Source organism: Ochotona curzoniae, unplaced genomic scaffold (genome assembly GCF_017591425.1).
Source record: "Ochotona curzoniae isolate NIBS_2020 unplaced genomic scaffold, NIBS_Ocur_1.0 scaffold_3890, whole genome shotgun sequence".
NCBI lineage: Eukaryota > Metazoa > Chordata > Mammalia > Lagomorpha > Ochotonidae > Ochotona > Ochotona curzoniae.
In genome coordinates, this window is record NW_024467115.1 from 30789495 (window position 1) to 30814696 (window position 25202).

General features: G+C 42.8%; 1 protein-coding gene across 3 annotated transcripts in view; it reads left to right on the forward strand.

Annotated features, from left to right (window-relative positions):
* The window catches only part of ESR1 (estrogen receptor 1), a 230185-nt gene that overhangs the window by 195002 nt on the left and 9981 nt on the right, over positions 1–25202 (forward strand). For all 3 annotated transcript variants that reach the window (XM_040965414.1, XM_040965415.1, XM_040965416.1), the window contains one exon: positions 6463–6596. In XM_040965414.1, the coding sequence (XP_040821348.1) occupies positions 6463–6596 (134 nt within the window). The remainder of the gene's footprint in view (positions 1–6462; positions 6597–25202) is intronic.

The window sequence follows — 25202 nt, forward strand, 5'->3', positions numbered from 1 at the left end:
TATTATCCACAGTCATCATGTTAAACAGCAGATCTTACATATGTTCTTCCTGTACAACTGCAGTGTTGGACTTGGACCAACATCTCCTTGCTAGCCCTGTCTCTGTGCACCACCATTTTCTCTCTGCTTCCATGATTAAAGGGTTTTTGAGATTTTGAGATTCCATGTAGGAGGAATTGTGTGATAATATCTGGTTTCCTGTGCCTGGCTTATTTCACTTTAATGTCCTCCAGTTTCATTCATGTTACTGTAAGTGACATGAAATCATTCCGTTTTAAGGCTCAGTGATGCTGCTAGGTGTGTATCCTCTAAGCGCGTGTGCAGTGTGTGTACGTGTGTGTATCATACTTAATCCCTTTCTCTGCTGTGTTCCCATTAACAGTGTATCATTGTTCCCCTGTCTGCATGTCCTCAACAAGTTTAATATTCTTAGGTTTGCTTCTTTTTTCTCATGATTTATTAAAACAATTCCCCTGAATGGGAAGGTCGGATATTTGGATGTCGCCCTTTTCCACAAGACTGAGTTACCTTGTCAGTGGAAAAATCTTACCAGGTTTTTTCATATGCACTTTGCTTTTTCAATTGCATCTATTGGTATTTTCTAACTAGAAGAAATTTTCTCGGCTAAACTTGTAGTAAGAACATTTAACTTCAGTCTCTTTCCATTCTCTTCAATTTCTGCTTGGGACACCTTCAATTCTTGCTGAGCTCACACCTTTCTTGTGATACCTGCTAATGGCATCTCTGGTATCCGTCGGACAGACTCAGTTCGTGCCTTCTGGCCACATCTGCAGGCATGTGGTCTGCCTTTGAAGTTATTTCAGAATAAACTTTCTGCAGGCTGTTACATATTTTCCTACTTTGTTTTAAGTTCAGTTTCCACACTGCGTGAAATTACAAAGTAAACATTTTTAATGGGAGTACTCTACATCTAGTACCAATTCCATTAAAATTTTAACAGTAATTGTACAGGATTTTGATCTGGATGTTGACATTGGAATGCATATATACACAATATATACTTATCAAGTCAGGGTATTTGATATTTCCCCTTGTTTTTTATGACTGCAGACTTGAAGCTTCTTTCTTCAAATTTTTTTGTAAAATATATCTGGGTTATTATGAACTGTGGTCTGCTTACTATGCAGTGCAAGAACAAGGAATTGTTACTTTCCCCTAACTCTGATATGGCTTTATACGAGCTAGCTTTTATATATAATAATCACCGAGTCCCTGTGGCTTAATTCTTCCCTATTCTTCTTACAGTGTAGTGTGCATGATTCTTTCTTTGTACTCATGCAAAACTTGCCTCAATTGGATAATCCTCCTTCAAGTGCCAGAATCCCATAGAGACACCAGTTTGTGTGCTAGCTGCTGCAATTCCAATCCAGCTCCCAGCTTGTGGCGTGGGAAAGCAATGGAGAATGGCCCATAGCCTTGGGACCTTATACTGCACGGGCTTCCCAGAAGAAGCTCCTGGCTCCTGGCTTTAGGTTGGTGCATCTCCTTCTTTTGTGGCCATTTGAGGAGTGACCCAGCAGATGGAAGATATTTTTCTCTGTTTCTCCTTCTCTCTGTAAATCTGTCTTTCCAATAAAAATAAATAAACTTTTAAAAATAAAAAAAAATGGAAGGGATGGTATCGGGACGTAAACTCAGGCAGTTGGACTCCGCAATCTGAACCACTTTTCTTTAATTTTCAAGATATATACAGTTTACAGGTTTCCATCTTTAGCACTTTTTTTTAATGCTTCCAAGAGTTACAGATATAAACCTCTTGCTCTTACATTTAGCGAATCAGTTTTTCAGAGTACTGGCTTAGAGATTTTGTAGCATCCACCTACAAATAATCTTGCCACTGATTTCAAGGGACGTCTCTTTCCTAATCTTATGATGCTTTCTTATGGGATATCTGCATTAAATATAGTGGATTCATCCGCTGAATTTTCTGCTTGCACTTTGCGATTTTCTTTATACTGACAAGTTCATGGACAAGTTTATAAGGTGTATTTTTGAAGACTTACAAGTGCAGTTTGGTTACGTGCTCCTTAGAGCTCTTTATTTCTCTTATGTTGGGAGAGGTACCTTAGGGATGTAGGGAAAATAAACTTTCAGTTTTATAGAGGAGAAACTTCCAGGGCATACCGTGGGCAAGCACTCTTTCCGGTCCTGTTCTTTTCCCCATTACCCAAGTGCAAATGGACAGCATTTGGAGAGGATACGTGGATGAACAACTCCCCACAAGGGGATTTTGTGGCACGCAGCACACCAGACTGATATTATTGGAGGAGGAGTCCTTCCGTGCAGGCTGTCACGTCTCACAGTGGGAGATGGAGTCTGCTCTGTTTTCTGATCTGTGTTTGAAGCTGTGCTTTCTGTAAAAACCATCTTGTTTTTCCACAACCTGCACACTGACCAGCTTTGAGCTTTAAGACTCACCTTGGCTTATACAAATAGTACCCCCCGATCCTGAGTTATCACTTAGATTCTGCTTGCAGCAGTTCACCCTTTCCCTCTGAAATGGAGCTAACTATCCTGGCCTACTTTGCTCTCGAAAAGCACTATACACTATTAATAGGACTTGAGAAATGAGGTCCTGATCACACTGTGCACTCACTGCAACTGATGGGGAGGGATTCTTTGTGTCATGTAAGTGACTGGTAACTTGCAAAGTCCACATAGGTTCATCCAAGATGTCGTATGTTGGTTTATCCGTTGTTCCTCAGCTTTGATGACATGGTTTTTCACCTTGTAATCACATACCTGAGAGACAAGCAGATGTGGCATAAGCATCCAGTCATTAGGATTCAGGCAAAATTTTAATAATTTAATGAAAATCTCATCAGGAAAATGAAAATCCACCATTTCATTTATTGCACAAATAGTGGATTGGCTGAAGTACTTGGGCCAACTTTGCTGTTTATGTTGCAAAGGCTAATGAATTCATTCTCACATTGTCATCAGGGTACACTTCTTTGGCCTGCCATATATCATTGCTTAGAAACTATGATTTCGCTGCCTTGAATATCATTCCAGGAGCTCTCCAAATTCAATTATCCAGTAACAAAACATGCAGCATGACCTGGTCGCATGAAGGCAGCCTGGAGTGTCCCCCATAATAGTGTCTCTATTGACAGATGGTCACCACTTGTTCCCTTCACCTTCGTGGAGAAAATAGACACGCCCACATATGCATCCATGTGTGGAGAACTGAGTTTAACTTGTAGTACACCTGTGTCTGAGGACACATGCACACCTTAGAACGTGCCTGGCTGAACAAGGATTCCAGTGTCAACAGGCACAGTCCCTGGTCGGGAATAACAAAATTCCACTGAGACAGGGCTGAGAAAAATATTCCCCCAGTGGAAGATCTTAAGACCAGCTCCTCATGGGAAAATGTGCAAGACTGTTGAAAAGGTACAAGAAGAGAAAATTATTGAGAATCCACTTTCTCAGTTTTGGAGCTGAACTTTTGCTCACAGCGGGCAAGCACAGGCTCCCTCCCACACTGAGATCTCCCCCCCTGCCGGTGTACAGTCTGTTAAGAAAACAGAGGTTTTATCCTGAGAAAGGAACATTTCTCTATTTTGGCTGTGAGCTGTTATTTTTAAAGCTCCATGCTCCAAACATTTTTCTCTTCCTTGTTTATTTTTTTCACTCCAAAGAAAATGCATTTTTTAAAAAGAAAATCAGATACCTGACCAAAACCCAGCTTCTCTCAGGCCCTGTCTAAATAGGGCTGTATGACCTTTTCGTGTGACCATCCTTGTCTCTGCAATGAGAGTGTTCAGACATTGCTGGTCCGGAGGGTCCCGATTTCCACAGTTATTTCCTTAATACTAAAGATAAAAAGGTCAAATTCTCCCTTGAAGTCTATAAGTTTATATGTGTGCGTACTGTAGCTACAGCTAATGATTAAGGTGAGTCCCACTGCCACGCTTCAGTCTAAACACTTCATGTGAAAACTCATTTTAACTGTTCTGAGAATGCTGTGGTAGTTGCTTCAGTATTATCAAGGGTTGATCTCGGGAGAATTAGCATTTGATTTTAGAGACTTCCTTTCTATACTTTTTCTGGAGATGTACCCCATGGCACTGCCTCTGTTTTACTTCTTGTTTGTCTTTTTCTGACTTACATCTCTTTATGAAAGCACCCGTGATTTCAGTCTCTGTATCAAATGTCTAGCACAAGGAATGGAATGCAACTGCCTCTAAATAAATTGTATGTAGGAAGGAAGGCAAAGCCATCCTGTTGGAATCCTTTCTTCCTATTGGAGACAATGTGGTTTGCCTTATTCGGAAAATTAATGCTTAGCTTAGAAATCAATTTTAGGAAGCAAATTAAAACTATATACCATATTTCAAGCCCGTGTGAAAAACATGACTCATTCCATAAGTAACACATAGCTACCTGGAGAAAATATTAAGCTGAATCCTTGCCTTGTGTTTTACACCAAAATAATCCAGTTGACGGCAATGCAGTTCTGTGAATAAACAAACCATCTGGAATGTTTTTGTTTAAGTAAGTGAATTGCAAGTTATATCATTGTAGCACAGTAAAGATTTTATTGAAAATTCATACATCCAATTCATTAGGACAAAGATTTAAAGATAAACTATACTAGAAGGAAATGTGATACTCATTTATTTTTAAAAGAATGATAATCTATGCAAAAAAGATAAACTAGATCCATGAATGAAATTTATTGCATTTGATTCTGAAATAAAATTTTAAAGATATTTTATTTTTATTAGAAAGGCAGATACATAGAAGAAGAGGCACAGGGAAAAATCTTGTAGCTGCTTGTTCACTCCATAAGTGGCCGCAGTGGGTGGAGCTGAGCCTAGCTAAAGCCAGGAACCAGGAGCTTCTTCCAGGTCTCCTACATGGGTGCAGGGTCCCAAGGCTACAGACTGTCCTCTACTGCTTTTCCAGGCCACAAGCAGGGAGCTAGATGGTGCTGGGCCAAGCAGTTTTTGTTTTGTGAAAGAAAATAAAAGATGAAAGATTAAAGATGAGAAAAAGACATTCAAAATATATTTGAGAGGACTGATTGCCATCATATATAAATAACTCTTCAGAATCAATGTGAAAGAGACCAATAGCCTACCAGAACAATATGGGCAGGGAAGTGGAGGAGACATCTCAGGGAAAGAGCTAATGTGAATATGTTCTCCAATCAATAAGCTATTGGTATAAACAATTTGAAAGCAACAATTGAATTATAAAAACTAAAAATACATAGTTCCTTTGGTCTGGCAATTTTATCTGTAGTAACTTTGCTATAACTATTTATATCCAAAGACAAAAGGATAGTCATTAAGTGAAATTCTGTACCAGTAAAATCCTTGAAAACAATAAAATGTAGGCCCAGAAAAAGTGTTAAAAATGTGCCATTTTAAGTAAAAAAAAAAAGAAATAATCTACTTGTTTTAAACAGTTGATTATGAGATTCACATCCTATTAAAACATAAGTATATAAACAATGCGTTTTGTTTTGATGTTTCAAATGTTTGCATATTTCATATGCTTGGTTATATAGGATATTTTAACTCTTTTCTGATTTCCTCAAATAAATCACATTCAGCATTTAAAATGGCAACAAGAAATGAATGGATTCTTTCATACATAGTATTTCACTAATACAGGAATCAAACATAGGGAAAGACAGTGACATTTACATTTTTAAATATTACATGGCAAGGAACATCGATTTTAAATATATAAAAGTTTGCAACTATGGATGCTAAATCCTAATTGTAAGGCTCTCCTACGAAGAATCTTCAAAGTTTGCAGCAGGTCCTTTCTCGCCTGACATTTTCATCTCCTAGGTCCTTCCCTCCAGCGTACGGCTCCGTGTTCATTCATGCTGCTCCTCCTTGGGTTGCCTAGGACCCACTTCCACGGTTCAGGCACACCTCTTTCATGAAATCTTGCATCCTTTTAAGATGTCAATTCAAATAGCACTTAGTAGGCACATCTTTGCCTATCATCTTCTGCAATATCAGTGGTTGTAGCCCAATCATTCTCCAGTTATTGTCATTTTTCTTGCATTTCAAAAGCACTTCAGAATACGTTGCTTAGGACTTGCAATGCTAATTCAAGGCCATTATCATCTTGAGAGTAGAGGTTTTATTTTTCTTCCCATAACTACCACATTGTCTAGAATATAGTCGTAGCTGAATAAATGAGTATGATAAAAATCATTTATACTCCAGTCATTTTTGATTATCCTCCCTTTTGTTAAATCATCCGTATTTAGTGTGGTATCTTTTTGAATTTAACAATAAATCTCTTCCAAGAATTAAAAATTTTTTATATAAAACCCCCTTTTTATCACCTTCTCTGATTAAAATAAATATTTGTGCTCTAAGAACGGGCTGTAGTTTTGTGAATGTAAATCTGATCCTGTTTACAGAAGCTTGTTTGTTCCTTAACACTTTTTTCCCTGTACTTTCACAGGAACCAGGGGAAATGTGTGGAGGGCTTGGTGGAGATCTTTGACATGTTGCTGGCGACGTCGACTCGGTTCCGTATGATGAATGTGCAGGGAGAGGAGTTTGTGTGCCTCAAATCAATCATTTTACTGAATTCTGGTGAGTTGACAGCATGAGTGCCTACAATTGTGGATTCTGGAAAATATTCATATCTATTTTCAATCAGATGGAATCTACCCACTTCAAAAGAAAAGTGTCATAAATTGAAAGAAAATAGTGATATACATTTAAAATAAACCATTATCTTATAGATTGTTTACGGAAGTAGAACCCTGCTGGTCAAATATGATGAAAGACACATGATGGCGGGACACTGAATCAAATGGTCTTGTTGAAATGTGTGTATGCTTTCACATACATGAGGATATTGTGGTTAAAATGTCATGTGTCAGTAAATATTACTATACTTTAGAAAGTCAGTGGAGCAAGTGACTTTGTTAAGATCTTGTTACTGGTTCCAAGCTCCAGATACTGAGGGTCGTTTGAAACTGAGCTTTTTTTTTTTTTTTTTTTTCATGTAATGGCTAATAATCTAAAGTTAGAGTTGGCTGAACTTAAAAAGAAAAAAAAACTGATTTGAAAATTGGAGAAATTCTTGAATGCGTACAGGTGAAAAAGCTTTTTCATTTGATATGTAGGACCCAACTCTATTGTTTTCTCCTGTTTTTTCATTTGAACAAAACCTTAGCTAAGAGCAACATCTGTTGGTTTATTTGTTTTGATTTGGTATAAGGTTGGCTGTCGTGGGAGGGTCACCTGGACGGAAACTGTGACTGAGCCCAAATTAGCACCCTGATTCCGTCCGGACCCTCAGCGTTTGGGCCGAGGCGCTGACGTTCAGGATCTGGGATCCGACACTGACAGTCGGGTAGCAGCTGCACAACAGGTGCAGCTAACCTGGGTTTGGACTTCTGGCCACACTGCTTGGGTCATTCTCATTTCCAAGGAAAAATCAGAGCTGTTTGCAAGCCTGGGTGCGCTCTAGTTTCCCCTCCCATTGTGTATAATCTCAACTTCTCAACTCTACAGCCGCGGTTTGGATAGATCACACACGTGGTGATTCAGTGCTTCCCTCACTTTCCCGTTTTTTTTTTTTTCCTCTCTTCATTTTGAGTCTCGATCCTATTGAGCCTCCCCTAACCATTTCCCTAGTAACTCATACTGTTGAATGATTTTTGCTCTAATCATTTTCACTTATCAGCTGCTAATTGGAAGTCTGTAGTATTCTGCAAGGCAAGGGGATGAATCGCTCGGTGAAGTTGCATGGAAAATAACATGATCTGCTCTAAGCGAGTGATTGCTGCTCATTCGAGTTTTAGGTCCCACTCACTTGCATTGTGCCTTTCATTTGAGCTTTTTGTCCTGTGCATTGAAGGGTTCGGATATCACAATGGCTCTTTATTGGGAGAGAATTCTGGGAGCAGCGCCACTCGGCTGCACGGTGCCAGGTCCTGAACCTGCCCCTTCTGCACTGGAGGGCTGGCACGTGCAGCTCGCTCTTAGGGGGGCTGTTCACTTCAGGGAACACGCGTCTGTCTAGGATAAGGCCTTCCTCCACCCACTTCAGTTAGGCAAGAATGCCACAGGGTGGCAAGTGAACTGAGCCGGAGTTGTATCAACACACAAGTGAAGGCTCTAGTTTGGTAATTAGAAATATTTCCTTCTCATTCATCTGCCCTTTTCCTGCGCTATTGTTCCATTACCATTTCTGGGACAGGGTGGGTTCTCTTTAGCAAGGAAAGTCAAGACTTTTTTCTATGAGAGCATGGTTTCCATAGAACCGTAGAGCCAGTTTTCAGCATAAAAGTGGAAGTGCTCAAAAGTCATTCATTCATTCATTTATTCATTTACGTATTTAAATACTAGCAGCAGATCCTCAATGCTATCCTTGCCATTCTAGGCTCTGGTCTTCATCTGACTTCTCACCCTGGTTGGGCTTTCATCCTCTGTCCTCTGGTTTCTTAGAGTTTTCTGTGTGTTTGCTTGTTCCTGGAGGGTTGGAGCGCTGTTCTGGAAATGCAAGACATCGTATGCTGACAGAGTTTGCAGTTTTGTTTTGCTCATTGAGGTAATGGGACAACAGCTCATCTGTTCTGTCAAGGTCGGTGCTGCTGGCTCAGGAAGGCAGTAAACAGAAGCTGTCCCTCTGCCCCAGACAAGGGGATGCACTCGGCTCATTGTGAATTTGAGCCATGTTTTGGAAAATCAGATATCCTACTGAACCCAGCACCTGGTGTCTGACATCGTTCCTGGAAACTCAGAATCTGGACTGGTGCTTGGAATCTTTTATTTATTTATTTATTTTCAGAGTGAAAAAGTAATCCTTGCTATGAAGGGTACTGCCATGAGCAGTTTTTGTCTGCTCGGCTGGAGAAAGGAATTTTTTTCTAGAACACCAACTAATTCATAGCTCCAGTCTGGGATAACTATTTATCATGAGACAAATTACAAAGTGATTCCACCTTCAGGGATCTCCAACAGAAGCCAAGCTGGGAAGGATTCAGGAAATCAGGAGAGGCCTTTCTGATGTCTGGGAAACAGAACCTCCACATGTGGAGGAACCCAAGGTCTTAGGTTGAGCCCCTGTTGATAAAGGAAGTTGTGTTCATATTGACCCTGACCCGAAGGCAGAGAGATGCAGCAGACTGAAAGGTGGTTGTGAGAACCTGCGAGGAATGCCCCTCTGAGAGTTTTGAGGTGGTCACCAGGTGCCAGGATTTCCACGGGAAGCACTCTTAGCGGCTTTTGGGAGGTGGGAGATACTTTGTCATGATTTCTGCGAAATCTCAGAATGCTCCATAGGACAAACGCTATTTTTCCATGCCGCCTCAAAGGACAGGGACATGGCAATTCCAGCCACAGGTGCCTGTGCAAAGTCAGTGTCAGCTTCTAGAGTTACTGAGAACAAGGAAGCTAGCTATGAGAGAGCAGATGAGTTCAGTTAGCAAAAGGCTGGGAAAAAGTAGCCGAAGGGTGGAGCGGGCTCTGCCTGTTCGTGGTAAACCTTCCACTAACTGTGGCTGCTTCATGATCATTTAAATATGTGTGAGTCTCCTAGGCCTTGCTCAAATCGTGCTTTAGTCAGGAAGCCTTGCAACTACCTTAGTCCTTAATAAAATTTCTTTGGATTATTTTCATTCTTTAAGTCAGTATACCTTCTATATTAGTTGGGTGACTGGTTTTTTGTTTTCTTTTTTTACTAATTTATTCAGTAATTGCCTTCATTAAGCCAATAATTAAAGATTTACTGAGTTGCTCTTATAAATTGTGTGCCAAACAGTTTTGTGGGATTTTTGGTACCCTTTTGTGTGATTAAGTCTGGATTGTTTTCTCTATTGTTAAGATTGATTTCTTTTTATTGGAAAGTCAGATATACAGAGGGAAGGAAATACAGAGAGAAAGATCTTCCACCCACTAATTCACTCCGCAAATGGCTGCAATGGCTGGAGCTGAGCCGATCCGAAGCCAGGAGGCTCTTCCAGGTCTCCCACATGGGTGCAGGGTCCCAAGCCTTTGGGCCATCCTCGACTGCTCTCCCAGGCCACAAGCAGGGAGCTGGATGGGAAGCTTGGTGACCGGGATTAGAACCAGCGCCCATATGGGATCCCAGCACGTGCTAGGTGAGGACTTTTAGTTGCTAGGCCATGCCGCCATGCCTACATTGTTTTCTTTTTTATGCATATATGTGCCAATTTCCCGATAAGCTCTTTATTCCTCCCAGTGTTTAGCTCGTGCTCTGTCAACAAGCCTAACATGTCATTTAATAGATGCTTACCTGCTGAACCTAGAAAGTGCATGTTTCCCTGAAACATGTTCTCCTTGTCACTGTGCCATGGACTGAGATCAGATCAGACTAATGAGTGGGAGAGACACTGTCCGTTTTCTTGGTATGGTGACTAAAGGAGAAATGGTATATAAAGACTCATTATACACAGCTAATGCAACACAGTATGCCATGGCCAGGGGCAGCTGTTACACTCGTTGACCAGAATCTCTGGCTTACCCTGAGTGTACTCTGTAGTTTTTGCAAGGTGATTAAGGGCTTTAGTTGAAAAGCCTCCAATGATGCTTACAAAAGAAATGTGCAGCTCTCGAGGATAACAATAACAGACTCTGACCTTACACTAGACTCCATTAATTACCCTACTGAATGATGTTTAGAAAAATGTTAGAGGGAAACAGGTCATCTGGATATACTGATTGGGATCTTGTCATTCTTCAGAATCAACACGTCCCACTATAACACACATATTTCCTAAGGTTTATTTTGACCTTCAATTTAATCATTGTTTATACACCCTTTTTGAGTCTCTTTTTTTAAAAAAAATAATAGATTCATTTTCTTTTTGGTGATGTGTACATAGTTGAGAGGGATGCATGCCCATGTGGACCACCCATTAGGGTGGGGAAGGTTGAGGAATGGGGGAGAGTAGACAGACAGCTGCCTCCAATTTCCATTTCTCTTCCTGAATCTGGAGAAAGTGGAAAGAGAAGGGGAGAGGGCCGTTCCCAGCAGCACAACTGCATCAGTACCCAGGAATGGGGCACAGTCACCTGAAGCCATCTCAGGGGCCCCGAACTGGAGCTGGGATACTACTTAAGTGGTTTTCATAGTTCTGAGATGCTGGCGATTTCATTGCTCCAAGGTTGAGCAAATCATTCCAAGGTCCATTGAAATGACATACACAATAGCGTAGTGGCTAAAGTCCTCGCCTTGTATGCCTGCGATCCCATATGGGTGCCGGTTCTAATCCTGGCAGCCCCACTTCCCATCCAGCTCCCTGCTTGTGGCCCGGGAAAGCAGTCAAAGACGGCTCAAAGGCTTGGGATCCTACACCTACATCAGAGACCCGGAAGAGCTCCTGGTTCCTGGCTTTGGGTTGACTCATCTCCAGCCGTTGCAGCCACTTGGGGAGTGAACCATCAGATGGAAGATCTTCCTCTCTGTCTCTCTCCCTTGCTCTATATCTGCTTTACCAATAAAAATAAATAAATCTTAAAAAAAAAACTTAGAATCTTGATTCACCCAGATATTCATGTCAAAGCTTGTCTGGAAGAGCTGTCTAATTTATTCTGCTTTCCATGGTACTAGACGTCCTCTGCAGGCCTCGATGAACTGATTATCATATTCCTCATGAGCATGTGGGCATGCTGTCCACTGCACAGGCCTCAGCAACCATGGAGACCCAGTTCTAGCAAATGCACTCCATGGTCAGACCACAGATCCTGTGATTTTCATCGCGATTGGGGTTCTGAAACCAGCAATCCAGGTGAGGGGGTGGTTCCCAAGGAAATCTTGCCAAAGGTAACCCCAGACCAAATTCCTGTGTGTGCCAGCCAGTGCAGGATCTGGCTCAATTTATCACCCACATCAGCCTCCACAAAGCTGGCCTATACACAAATCACAGCCGTATTGTGTGCGCAAAATAATGGGTGCTGAGGTCCAGCCCAAACCTGCCCACCACACAGTCGGCCTTCACGTGTGGCAGCAGGAGCTGCAGCCTAGTCAGAGTGATCCCTAACTATCCCCACCAGGCTTACCTCCAGCCCAAATTCCTGTGCATGCTGGCATGTGCAGCAGACTGGTTCAGCTAGTCCTGCATTGCATTTGGCTCTTGTATACATCAATGGGTGCTATAGCCTTGCTCAGTCCAACTGAACCCACTGTCTCCAGGCCATACTCATGCCAGCAGCTGCTATCACCTGTCTAGCCAGGCACATCCCTAGCCCTGGTTCTCATGCTCTACAGCCTATCAGAGGGATACCCACAATTTCCATACTACGTTCACTCCCAGCCCTGGATCTTGCACTATCCAAGTGACTCTACAATCTACCTAGGCAGGACTTACCCCCAGTTCCAGCACCTGCTAGCTGACACTGTGGCAAAACCCAACCAGCCTGCACTTACTCTGACTAATGCATGCACTAGTGGATACGGTTATGTAGCCCAGGCTGGCTTTCACTCTAACCCAACTCATATGCAGGCCAACAGGCTTTGTAGCCTTGCCCAGCCTGGTCTGCCCCTAGTCCCAGCTCTCTGGCTCACCAGTGGGAGCAATGGCCCAACTGGGGAGCCCTTTGGGCTCCACTGCTGGGTTCACCCCCAATCGTGGATCTAATGTGTGCTGGTAGCAGCTGTGGTCCAGTACTTCAGCACTCACCAGCAGGTGCTGCAGCCTGACTTGTTCTAGCCTCCTCCCAGTTCCAGCTCATGCTGGCAGGTGCTATAGTCCAGCCCAGCCCAGCCCAGCCCAGCCATCTCCCAGTCCCTGCCCTAATGTCAACCAGCTGGTAGTTGTTGCCCAGCCTTGTCTGGCCTGCACCACATCCTGGTTCTCACACCTGCCAGTGGCTACTATGAACTGTCCCAGCCTAGCATCCCCCCAGGCCTTATTCCCATGTGTGTCAAGGTTAAGATAACCTAACTTTGTCTGGGCTGCTCGCAGCCTTGGTTTTTGCTCTCACCAGTGGGGACTGTGTCCTAACAGAAGAGTTCCCCACACTCCTGTGCCAGGTCACCTCCCATTGGAAGAGCTTGTGCACACCAGTGTCTGCTTGGCCAGCCTGACTTAGCCTAGCTTCTGTTCTGCCAGGCATCACAACCTGACCAGCCCACAACCACTCTGGCAGTTACTGTTGGGTGCTGCAACCCAACCCTACCTGGTCTATTCCAAGACCCAGCTGTGCATGGTTCAGCAGATACAGATACCTAGCCCAACCTGTCACATACCCATTCAGTGGGTAATGGAGCCCAGCCCAGTCTGGCATACCCCAGACCCAGTCCACACCCATGTCAAGGGATGTTATAGCCATGTCCACCCTGGTTTGCTGACCCTATTCTGGCTTTCATGCTCATCAGTGGAAACCACACCTCAGCCATAGGATCCACTTAGCTGCCCCACCAGGCTCACTTCCAACCACAGATCTTGTACACATAGGTTTTTGCTCCAAACCAGCCTGGCATAGCCCATCACCCAGCTTGGCCTTTGCCATCAGCTGCTGCAGCCTGGCCTGGTCTGGCATACCCAAGTCCCAATTCTCACTGGTGAGTGCTGCAGCCTAGCCCTGCCCAGCTTGCCCCATGCAAACTTTCATGCAAGCCCAAGCTTTCATGCAAACTGGTAGGTGTGATAGCTTAGCCTAGCGTGGCATAGCCTGCATCCCATCTTGGCTTCCCACACATGTCAGTGCTATGATTTGGCCTGGCCTTGCCCAGTCCATCCTCCCAGATCCAACCCACACACCTTCTAACAAATAAAGTACTCCTTCCTGGCCTTACTGACATCTGGCCCTGACTCATGTGCTCATAAGTGGGAGTGACAGCCCACCAGGATTGTCCCCAAGTTCCCCCACCAGACCCAGTCCCAAACCCAGATCTCCTGCATGTCAGTGGGTGCTAGATCCTTACCCAGCACAATCTGCTTCCTAAGTATCAGCCTTTGTGTTGTGCTGGTGGATGTTGTGGGCTGCCCTGCCCACATCCAATTCTTCAGTGTTCCCGTGGGTGCTATAGCCTGGACCAATCCCAGAACCTATGAATGTTGGTGAGTTCCATGGTCATGCTTAGTTCAGCCTGTCTCCACCCCTAGCCCTCAAGCAAACCAGTTGGTATGGCAGTCCCACAAGGGTGAGCCCATGATCCCCCATAGAATCTACTCCCAGACCTTGTTCTCTTGCAGGCCGGTTAATGTCATGACACAGCCAGATGTGGTCCATCACATGCCCTAACATTCACTAGTGGGTCCTGTTCAAGCCTTGCCAGGCAGGCCCCCAGCCATGCTTTTGTGGATATCAGTAGGCAGTGGTTTATACTAGCAGGCCCAGCTCAGGTCTCCCTTGTTGGTGGGTATATTGGTTTGGCCCCTAAGGTCATCCAGTTTCCCTCCTGGAAACTACCCAGTCTCACCCCCTTTGTCTCCCAGCAAGTGCATAGTCTTGTTGCTGGAAGTCCCTGAGAAGTCACTCCTCACCTGTCATGTTCTCTCTCAACAGTCCTCCCTCCCACACATCTCTAGACCCTCCTCCTTGGGCAAGCTGGAGCCCCCTATGCCCACAGATTCCCAAGCTTGATCCTCTGGCAGTGTGCTGTGGCAACCTGGGGCCTTGCCTTCCCACCCAGGGCCCACAGACTCAGGTGCGCATCCTCAGGCTCTGTCTGCTGGCATGCTAGCATTTGCCCCCAACATATCTTAAAAAAAAAGACAGTTTCCCTGGCACACTGGCAGTGCTAACATAAATTTGGCATTAAGCAAGCTCAGAATGTCTGCCAGCTATTAGCTGCTTTTTTCCTAGCAGAATAACACTTGTCTAGGTGCAGTGAAACCTAGTCAGTGAGCAGAGTGGTGTATATTTCATCCTGAAGAGCTTCATAGTCTTCGTTGCTCAATACTTTTGTCCAGTTGGTTCCCTGCATAGCTGGTCAGACTCCTCATTGTGGTTGCTTAGTTCTCTGCTCATGGACACTCTGTCCTCTTTGGACCCATAAGCCTTTAGCAGCTTCACAGAATCTTCTCCGTGCCTGCTGCTCCTCTGGGACCAGCATCCCTGTTACACCTGCAACATCTGTCTGATGAAATACGCCACGATTACCTCTTCACTCAGAACTGACCTTTAGTCAACGGTTCTCTTTTAATTAATGAACTAATTTGAACCATGTAGCCAAATCCATACACACTTAAAACTCCAAGGTTAAAAGTCAAGGGGAATCAGGGATACTAGAAAGATTTACAGCAACCTCTGTAAAGCATGGGTGATGGTCTACATTTGGCATAAAAACGGGACATGTTTTGCTGAACAGCAATGTATAGATCACAAACAAAATGGTATGAGTCCTTGTCTGTCACTTCTTGGAGATTTGTCATGATGCATGGTGTCACGGTGGCAGCTTTTCGAAGCGGATGATGAAGAAGCCAATGTCATACTGCTTTTGCTTAAATATTTCCATCTCAGGCCACACTTTGGTCAAAGCAGCATTTATTTCATGACTGATCGCAACAAGCTCTTGCCAGAAAGCAAGCCTCTGCCCTCCAGAGTCACTGTGCTCACTGTGTTGTATTAGACCATTATTCAGAGCATTTATATATTTCAGAGTGGAAATAAATCAAGGATTCAGAGTCCCAAGAGTTAGATGAAGGAATGTTTTGTAAAACATGATGACTGTCAACACTGAGAATCACTCATTTTCAACCACTGGAAGCTTCTGACTGCAAAAGGCACTGGAAATCGCAAATGGGCACATTGTCAGGGATGCCCAGTGCTGTCATGTTCATGGAGGTCTGATTATGGTTTTGAGGGTTTTTTTTTCCCTTAATACCTTCCTCTCCAGGGAGTTCACTTATTATTGTTATTTTGCTAATAAACGGTGCCTCACAGCTCCTCTGTGGTCACGTGTTTTCTCATCAGCACCTGGACTGTGTAGGCAGCCAGTTTGATATCTGGAGGCTTTCCCTGCCTCATAACCTCCATTCTTTTCCTGGAAATGTGAGGTGTCACAGACTTTGTATCAGAAAATACCTGGATTCAAAAGCAATCCTGTCCCTCACTTGTTGGATGCCAGCAAACCTTTGATAAGGTGCCTCCCTGAACCTGAAGTGGAAACTGCCACTCCCATCCCAGACTTGCTGCGGTGGTTAGAAGCAGCATATAGCTCTGTGCTCAGCACATCAGCACGCATTGGTGGGTGTCGTCTGTTCTCAAACTCCCCGGATTACACCTGACAGATAGGAACCTGCTGCGTGGAAATTCTGAGCAGAATTTTGCCCCTCCCTTCGGAGTTATAGGCTGCAGTCTTGTGAAGGAGAGGTTCCTGCAAATGTTGGTTCAGGTCCTGGCTGTGACGCATTAGGCTTTGCATTGTCTGGGAACAGTCCCTTGACCTTTCTGAGAAATGGGGAAACCAACCAAGTATGTGTGGCCTCAGGAATGCCTGTTAAGATTTTATACTTTCAACTTCATCTGCTTACATTTTTTTAAAAGATTGATTTACTTTTATTGGAAAGTCACATATACAGAGAGGAAAAGAGACGGAGAGGAAGTTCTTCCATCTGATGATTCACCCCCAAAGTGACCACAACAGCCAGAGATGAGCCAATCCAAAGCCAGGAGCCAGGAGCTTCTTTCAGGTCTCCCACATGGCTGCAGGGTCCCAAAGCTTTGGGCCGTCCTCGACTGCTTTCCCAGGCTACAAGCAGGGAGCTGGATGGGAAGTGGGACTGCTGGGATTAGAACCGGCGCCCATATGGGATCCCAGTGCGTTCAAGGCATTTTAGCTGCTAGGCCACCAGGCTGGGCCCTCATCTTGTTTCATTTTTTTTTCTTTAACGAGAGAAACAGAAAGCAAGAGAGAGAGAGAAATGTCTGCAGTGATTGGCCAGGTTAGGCCCGATTGCAGGTGGGGGCTGAGCACTCAATCAGGTTTCCCACATGGGTGAATTGCAGAATCAGCTACTTGTGTCATTGCCTACTTCATCCTGGGATGCTCATCACCGCAGGAAGCTAGAAGGAGCAGGCAAGCTGCATCTCACACCCAGGTCCTCTGGTATGGGAAGCTGGTGTCTCTGTTGGTCCTTAAATGGTAGGGCACATATCTGCCACTTTTAAAACGTTTTTATAAGCATTAAATTTTATTTACTTGAGAAGAAGAGAAGGAGGAAGACAGAGCTTCTACCTGCTCATTCATGCCTTAAATACACATCATAACTGGAGGCAGGCCAGGGCTAAGGCAGCGCTGAAGCTGGGATCCAGGAACTCATTCCAGGCTTCCCACACGGGTAGCAAGAATTCAATTACTTGAGCCGTCATTGCTGCATCCCAGTGTTGTATTGGTTAGTGGAAAGCTGGAATGAGGAGCTGGAACCAGGAGTAGAACTTATCACTTTCATTTATTTTTTATTGGAAAATCAGAGATAAGGAGAGACAGAGAGAAAAGATCTTCCATCTGCTGGTTCACTTCCCAAGTGGCCACAGAAGCTGGAGCTGAGCCAATCTGAAGCCAGGAGCCAGGAGCTTCTTCCTGGTCCTTCATGTGAGTGCAGGGTCCCAAGGCTTCAATCTGTTCTTAACTGCTTTCACAGGCCACCAGCAGTGAGTTGAAAGGGAAGTAGAGTGGCTGGGATATGAACCAGCATCCATATGGGATCCCGGTGCATTCAAGGTGAGGAGTTTCACCACTAGGCTGCTGCACTGGGCCCAAACTCAGTACTTTTGATACTCTGATGTGGACATCTCAAGGACCAGACTTGGGGAGGTGTATTTTTAAGGCTTATTAATTCTGAAAATCATTGTTACAGGAAAGCAGAGAGAGAGGGAGGGAGGAAGAAAGAGAGAGAAATAGAAAAGCACCGCTTGGCTCCAAGTCCCATCTCCCCGTGATGTGTTCCTCCTCTTGGACACCAAGTACTCAGATTTCAGTGTATTTTTGATTGCGTGTGATGCAGGTTGGATCAGCTCTGTTTCTACATCTTCATCTTGCTTTGGGGATTCTGTTTTTCTTTTGGCCTCTAGGGAAGCCAACAATAGCCTATTGAAATGAATGATGTCCATGGCTGTGTGTTCTACTAGGCATTACCAGCCTACCGTCTGTCAAGGACTGTCTGCTATATATTGGGGAACACAAAAGTCTCTGTGCTTGTTCCATCTGTAAAATCCAGGACAGAATAGTTTCTACTTTGTGGTTTACGTGGAGCAAGGCACGTGAGTTCCGAAGTTCTCCACGGAAGTGAGTGCATGGACGCATCGAGAGTGGGCACAGTGTGAACAATGAAGTCGGCCCCAAGTCAAGCACCATTTCTGCCTGTGCTGTCTTGCTCCTGACCGGGCATTGTTCGTGCCAGTCAGCTTCCAGAACAATGCTTGCTCTTCGTGTTGGGTGCTATTTGCTTTTCCATCTCTAGTGCGTGTGCCACCTAACATAAAACAAACGAGCTGAGAACTGCATGTGAACAGCATGTGGTATGCGTACTCCTGGGTGGTGTGAGTCCGTCACGTAGTGTGGACCTTTGCACAATCTGGACACACAGTAGGCACAGGATTTGTGAGGCTGTTGTTGCCATAATCCAGAACACTCTTTTCTACTATTTTTATGACTCTCCCATATATTCAAAATAATGCAAATCTAACTAAATACATATACTGGGAACATAGTTCTTTATCATTCCAAATAAGTTTGGAAATGTGATCAGTTATGATGAAATAACATGATTTGTTCAACAAATTTGATATTTTTAAATATTTAAGTGGTTTTTCTCCTTCAGTGTTATGGAAAAGCATTGCTTTGCATTCTATTTTCATACATATTTTGTTCACATGTTTTTAAAAAATTAACATTTGAAAAATATTTGTTCTATTTATTTGCGAGAGAGAGGAGAAAAACTTTAATCTGCTGGTTTGCACACTAAATGGCACAATTACTGGATTGAGCCAGGCCAAAGGTCAGAGCCAGGAACTCCATCTAGGTTTTCCACATGGGTGGCAGGGGCCCAAGTACTTGGTATATTTTCTGTTAATTTCCCAGGCTCGTCAGCAGAGAGATTTGGATGAGAAATGGAGCTGCCACATCCTTTGCTCAAGTTGTAGGCAGTAGCTTACCCTGCTGTGTCACAGCACCAGTCCCTAGCCCCTTGTAATTACTATTTTTTCACTTGTCGCTGGGAAGGTATCTGCTGGGATGGAAGGAGCGTAAGCATTTTTTAAAGCTCTGGATGTAGTTACCCATCATTCGAGCAAACTATGGAAAAAAGTGAATGTAGGCTGAGATGAGTTCAGAGAATACACACCTTCTACATGCCAGACACTGCCCTCTGCACTGCACGGCGCAGCTGTCCAGAATTCAACAGTCAGCATGAACGAGATTTCTTTCTGAAGAAAGTCATCTTTCAGCATGAATTTTGCTTTGACTTTTTGACGTACAAAGGTGCTTTTTATGTAAACTGTAAGTTTTATAACTTCAGGGGGACTGGCATTGTCATGCAGCACATGAAGCCACAGCATGCAATGCCTGCATGGTATATGAACACTGGTTCAAGTCCAGGTTCTTTCATTTCCAACCGAACTCCCTGGTAATGCACCTTGGAAGGCAGAAAATAATTCTTCAGCATCTGCAACCCACATGGGAGACTTGAATGCAATTCTTAGCTTTGGCCTTTGTAACCAGCTGTGGAGTAAACCAACCAATGCAGAATCTCCTCCTTTCTATGTAATTCTGCCTTTCACATAAATACATCAATGAAAAATTTTTATTACTTTCACAGATTACTAGCAAACAGCCCTTATTCTGAACGGTCAGGTGATCAAAGCAGTAGTACTATTTTTATGTCTTACCCTCTGCCGCTGTTCTTAGGTAATTGAAAGATAAGAAATGAAGTAAGTGTATTTTTGTTTTGAAATTTTTCTATGGAAGTGCAACCTGGCTCCTCAGAGATTTCACTTGCTGTAGCTTCTTGGTAGTTGATGTAATGTTCCTCATCAGTAAAGAGCTCGAGGGAGGCAACTTAATGCATGGCTCAGTGTCACTTCAGTGATGCCCTTCGCCTGTCATTTGAATGGCACACTTTCAGTCCCATGGAGACTGACAGAGGGAGCCAATGTTTTCTAACCTCTTGGTTCTCTGCAATTGAAGGCAGGTGCTGGGTTCCCTGGCCTGGTTTGGGACAGCTAAGCCTGAGTGTTAGGGGGACTGGCAGGGATGTTTGTTTATTTATTTTCACCCACTGCGTGCCATTTTTTCTTTCTTGCTTGCTTTTTTGTTTGTTTGTTTGTTTATTCCTTAAAATTGGTATCAATAACAGTGATGAGTAACGCCCAGAATGTAAAATTCACTTTAATCCTGCGAGGGAAAGAATTGTACTTTCCTGTGGAATAGCATGTGTTACTCATGCAGTTGAATCACAACTTCACATTAAGTAGGAGCGACCCCTTAGTGCCTTTGAGTCAAACCAGCACACTGTTTTCTTAGTGCTCCATCTTGCAAGACCTCCAGGAATGACACGTTGTCGTCCTCTGGAGCCTCTGTGTACTTGGATGTGCTGCTTCAGTTCCAGTGATGTACATAGCAGACGTATTTCCAATTAGAAGAATTATACAAGAAGTCTGTAGCAACAAGTGGCTAGCTCCGCATCATGCTGAAAGGAGAAGCTTCGTAAAACATTCAGAAATGTGCACAGTCTTAGAAGCTATGTAAATATCGGGAAAGTAAGTACCCAACAGCAGTCCTTCTTCTGGGGACTGTCCATTCACCAGCCATGCTTTCCTTTCCATAGTCCAGGTGTTGACACAATTCATAAACATGACAAGCAACTTAGAAAATGCAAAAACGTTCCTGACTAAAGCAAAGAGGACGGCATAACCCATTATAAGGTTTACAGATTTTCAAGTAAAAATAAAATGGACCAGTTGCTCAACATAGAAACCCTCCTTCAGGCTGACCCCCAATGAAGTCTGTTTCTGAGAACACAGGCTTTGACGAGGACTGTGCAGTTGAAAAATCAAATTTGTTTATCCTCCGGGGAGAGGTTAGAGTGTAGGTTTGGGGTTGACAATTTAGTGCCATTCTATATGTTTTGGCAGTCATCTGGGCAGTGGGCAGGACTAAAGGGATGCTGTAGCTACTGCCCTATTCTCACTGCACCAGCAGGGCTGGGCTAAGGCACTGATAGGCAGCAGGATTCCCTTCATGGTGAAAGTACCCAAAGGCATACCAGACAGGGAGCCTCGTCCCCAATCTGCCTGTTTTGAGTAACTTTCTCTTTCCTGGTATTTATGTGTTTCTGGTTACTGTGATGTGCAATAAGTTAACACAAAATTTAACAGGAAAGAAGAAAAGTTTGGAACTGGTTATGAATTCTCTTTGGGGCATATTAGGAATGATTTGTCCGTCTCTTCCTCATAGTATATGGAGTCTCAGAGAAGATAATTTACTAGGATCACATGATGGTTATGAGCTGGAATCATACTGGGTTATCTTTTTTCATATGCCAGGAATTAAAGCTGGCTGTTGGGTAGACCACCTGCTGGAGCTGCTGATTGTCTGTGGGTCTCTATAGCATGGCAAATGATCTCCAAGCAAATATTCTAGCGGACAATGCAAAAACTAAAGATCTTCTATGAGTTGTTCCTAGAAGTTGGCCGCTCTGTTGATTATAGGTCAATCATGAATTCACCAAGATCCAAGGGTTGTGGGGCGGTATGGATATTACATTGCCATGAAGAATGTCAAGAAGGCCTTGTAAAAACTGTAGATGGGAGATATTGCTGTGGCCATCTCTAAAACATAAACTCTGCAACATGTGAGAGTGGTACTTTCTGCTCTGTGAACTTAGAACTGTCAGATAGAAACAAGTGGAGTTCACGGAAGCAAATTCACCCAGGTTGCCTGAACCTACCTTTTCTAGGATAACAAGGTAAACTTGAAGGCCTAGTGAGATAAGGCCAACTCAGTGGGCCGAGGAGTGAAGAATTATAACATGACATTTTGTTCGAACTCCTATTGGGTGTGTTGGAATAAAATTCTTCATCAAGTGTCATCACGGAATCTCCTATTTGAATACAAAGATAGTAATTGACTAGGAAATAGGAAATTCAGAACTTTAATATGTTATATGTATAGCGAACAAGAATAAGGCTCCTAAGCAAAGTTTACAGCCTGGATGGCTTAGTATGAAAAGGTATAAGAATGCATGTATATACATGTTTATCTATATATGTGTTTATTTTTATTGTGCATGAAGGTTGGCTTAAATTGGAGAGAACATAAAATATATAACACTAAGAGAGTGCTCATTCCAAAGATTAAAAATAGCTCATATATAAAAGTGAGATAGAAGGCTGCCAGTTAATTATTCTTAGAATTCATGCGTAAGATTTTTTTCTGGTCAACTGGAACAGTTAGTCAATTTTACCAACTGAAGTTATCATTAAGAAATTTGTCTCTGAATCATCTTAAATGTACGGATATTCTAAGCCTGGGAAATTTTTACTAAAATATCTCACTAATATTGATAAGTGTCACCAAGTCAGAAGCATATTGTTGCATAGTAGGCTGTGCTAAGAGGTTATCTGTCAAGATATGGCAATACTAAATAAGGAAGACCAGCATGTTCTATTATTGGGGTTCTAGGAGGAACACACATTTTCACTGGGATTCCCCTCTGTTTGATGTCACTTAGAAATTTTAGGAGTAAATGCATGGGAAAAGCTTAAATGACTATGAAAACAGTTGTCATAGATTGCTAGAATTTACATTATAATTTTTATAATAAAGTGTGGCAGTGTGTGTACTTGGAGAAAGACATGATTCTTAGATCAACTGTGAAACATTAGGTCTTGAAAATGTAGGTACAAGCAACTAAAGGAAATCTACAGAACTGATTTTATTTTTCCTTCTTTTGTACAAATGTATGCATTTCACCACCAGCAGATCATGCAAAACTTCTTTCTCTTCTTGTATCGGAGCAGGATATCTGGCCCCAACAGCTAGATTTTCATTTCTTGTTTACTTTCACTCGTGCTTGGTCCACAGGGAGGTTAGTGTTCTAATCTGGCTTGTGGGAATTAGGGACTCAGGCTGACATGGGCTTCAATATCTTAAACAATAGGCATTGCAGATCTTCCTGGGAGCTCTGTTCCCTTTCATCAGCCCAGAGATCATGCAACAAATGGTATGCAGAAGGAAAAAGGTGACATCTCTTTAAAGTCAGTATATCTTTTTGATGGGGCATTTTTCAGAGAAGAAAAATGTAGTCCATATTTTCAAGATTTCCTAATGATGATGCGAATAAATATGGTAACTATGTGATTGATCATTATAACTCATTAATGGGGAGCTGTGAGAAGTACACACTTCAGGGCTGCACGCTTGGCTTCCAGCCAACAGGTTTGGGCGGAACTGCCTCTTATAAAAATGCACAAGACCTGTTGCTGCAGAGGTGACACAATGATGACATCCATGACATCTGGCAGGGGGAGTTTTATAAGTTTCACCTAATAAGCGCTACCAAATAAAATAAGCACACCAAATAGTCTTCTTTGAAAAAGATTTATTTATTTTTATTGGAAAGTCGGATATACACAGAAAAGAAGAGACAGATCTTTCATCCAAAGATTCGCTCTCTGGATGAGAAGAGACAGATCTGAAGCCAGGAGTCAGGAGATTCTTCCGGGTCTGCCATGTGGATTCAGGATCCCAAAGCTTTGGGCCATCCTGGACTGCTTTTCCAGGCCACAAGCAGGGAACTGGATGGGAATGGGGGCAACCGGGATTAGAACCGGCGCCCATATGGGATCCTTGCGCGTTCAAGACGAGGACTTTAACTGCTATGCCACTGTGCCAGGCCCCAAATATAGTCTTCTATTATGCTCCAGCATCCAGATTTTCTGCTCAGTCACAATTTTACTTGAAAGCAACAATTATCCTGGCTCCTTTTCCATTATTAAACTACTGAACAGTTAATATAACAGATAGCATAATTTCAGGATAACATTTGATAAAACATAAGGAGCCCATTGGTTAATACTGTACTTAAAATAGAGTTGAGCACTTGAATGTGCAATTTTTTTTGGAACTTGTCTAAGAATCACCTTATTCTATTTAAATATTTTGCTGTTTTATTTTATAAAATTATTATGCTGAATTCACAAATAGAATTTGATTTTAGAAGAAAAAAAAGTATAGGACATTCTGAGAGATAGGCAAGCTTGAAAATTACAAAGCTTGGGGAAAACTCCTGGAGTTCACAACAAAAAACCATTAGCCTAGTGAAACATACACATCCATTTCACTATGAATATGAAGTAAATGCTAGACTACTATACAGATAATTCAACCGGGCTATAACCAGAGTAAGAAGGTCTGAGATTCTATTGCACACTAAAAAGAAAGTAGATAACAATAGTACATGACATATTTTCTACTTGAAAACATTAAGAGAACTTTTGAATGTTTTCTCTATGAAGAGTTGTGCAATGTTAGACCAGATCAATATACTGACCCTCGTTGGATATTACACAGTGTATGCATATAATGAAACTTTGCTTAGTACTTTTATATCTGATTTGGAGTCTGTTTTATTTAAATTTTTTTTTTTGTTTAGGGAGAACACTGTGACACAGGGCAATAGACCACTGTCTTGGATGCCTAAATCCCAAGTCAGAGTGTCTGAGTCTAGCCCTGCCCCTGCCTTCTGATCCAGCTTCCTGCCAAGGTGCCCAGGACACAGCACATGATGGTCTAAGTGCTTGAGTCTCTGCCACCAATATGGGAGATCTGAGTTCCTTCTCCTGGCTTGCTCAGCCCTGTCGATTGCAGGCAGTTGCAGAGTAAACCAGGGAATATAAAATATTCTTTATATGTGACATATATAGATATGTAATGTCTAAGAATATCTATCCTTCTCCATATAAATGTATATGAGCTTTGACATATATATTTCAATACAGATTCCCAGGCTTAACTGAAGTAGAAAGCATAGTAAAATCTTCAAATGCTCATTTGTATTTATAATACAACATAATGAGTTTCTAGAAAAAGATGGTTAAAAGTCTTTCTGTCCAAAATGTATAGGCATATGAAAAAGAGCTAGAAGTGTACACCAAAATAAGAAAAACAAAAACTAACCCAAACTTATTCGTATAGAAAGAAATCAATTTAATAATAGACTGCAAATGAAAAATAACTGTGGAAATGAAAGAAAAGCAAAAAAGTAATGTAATTTT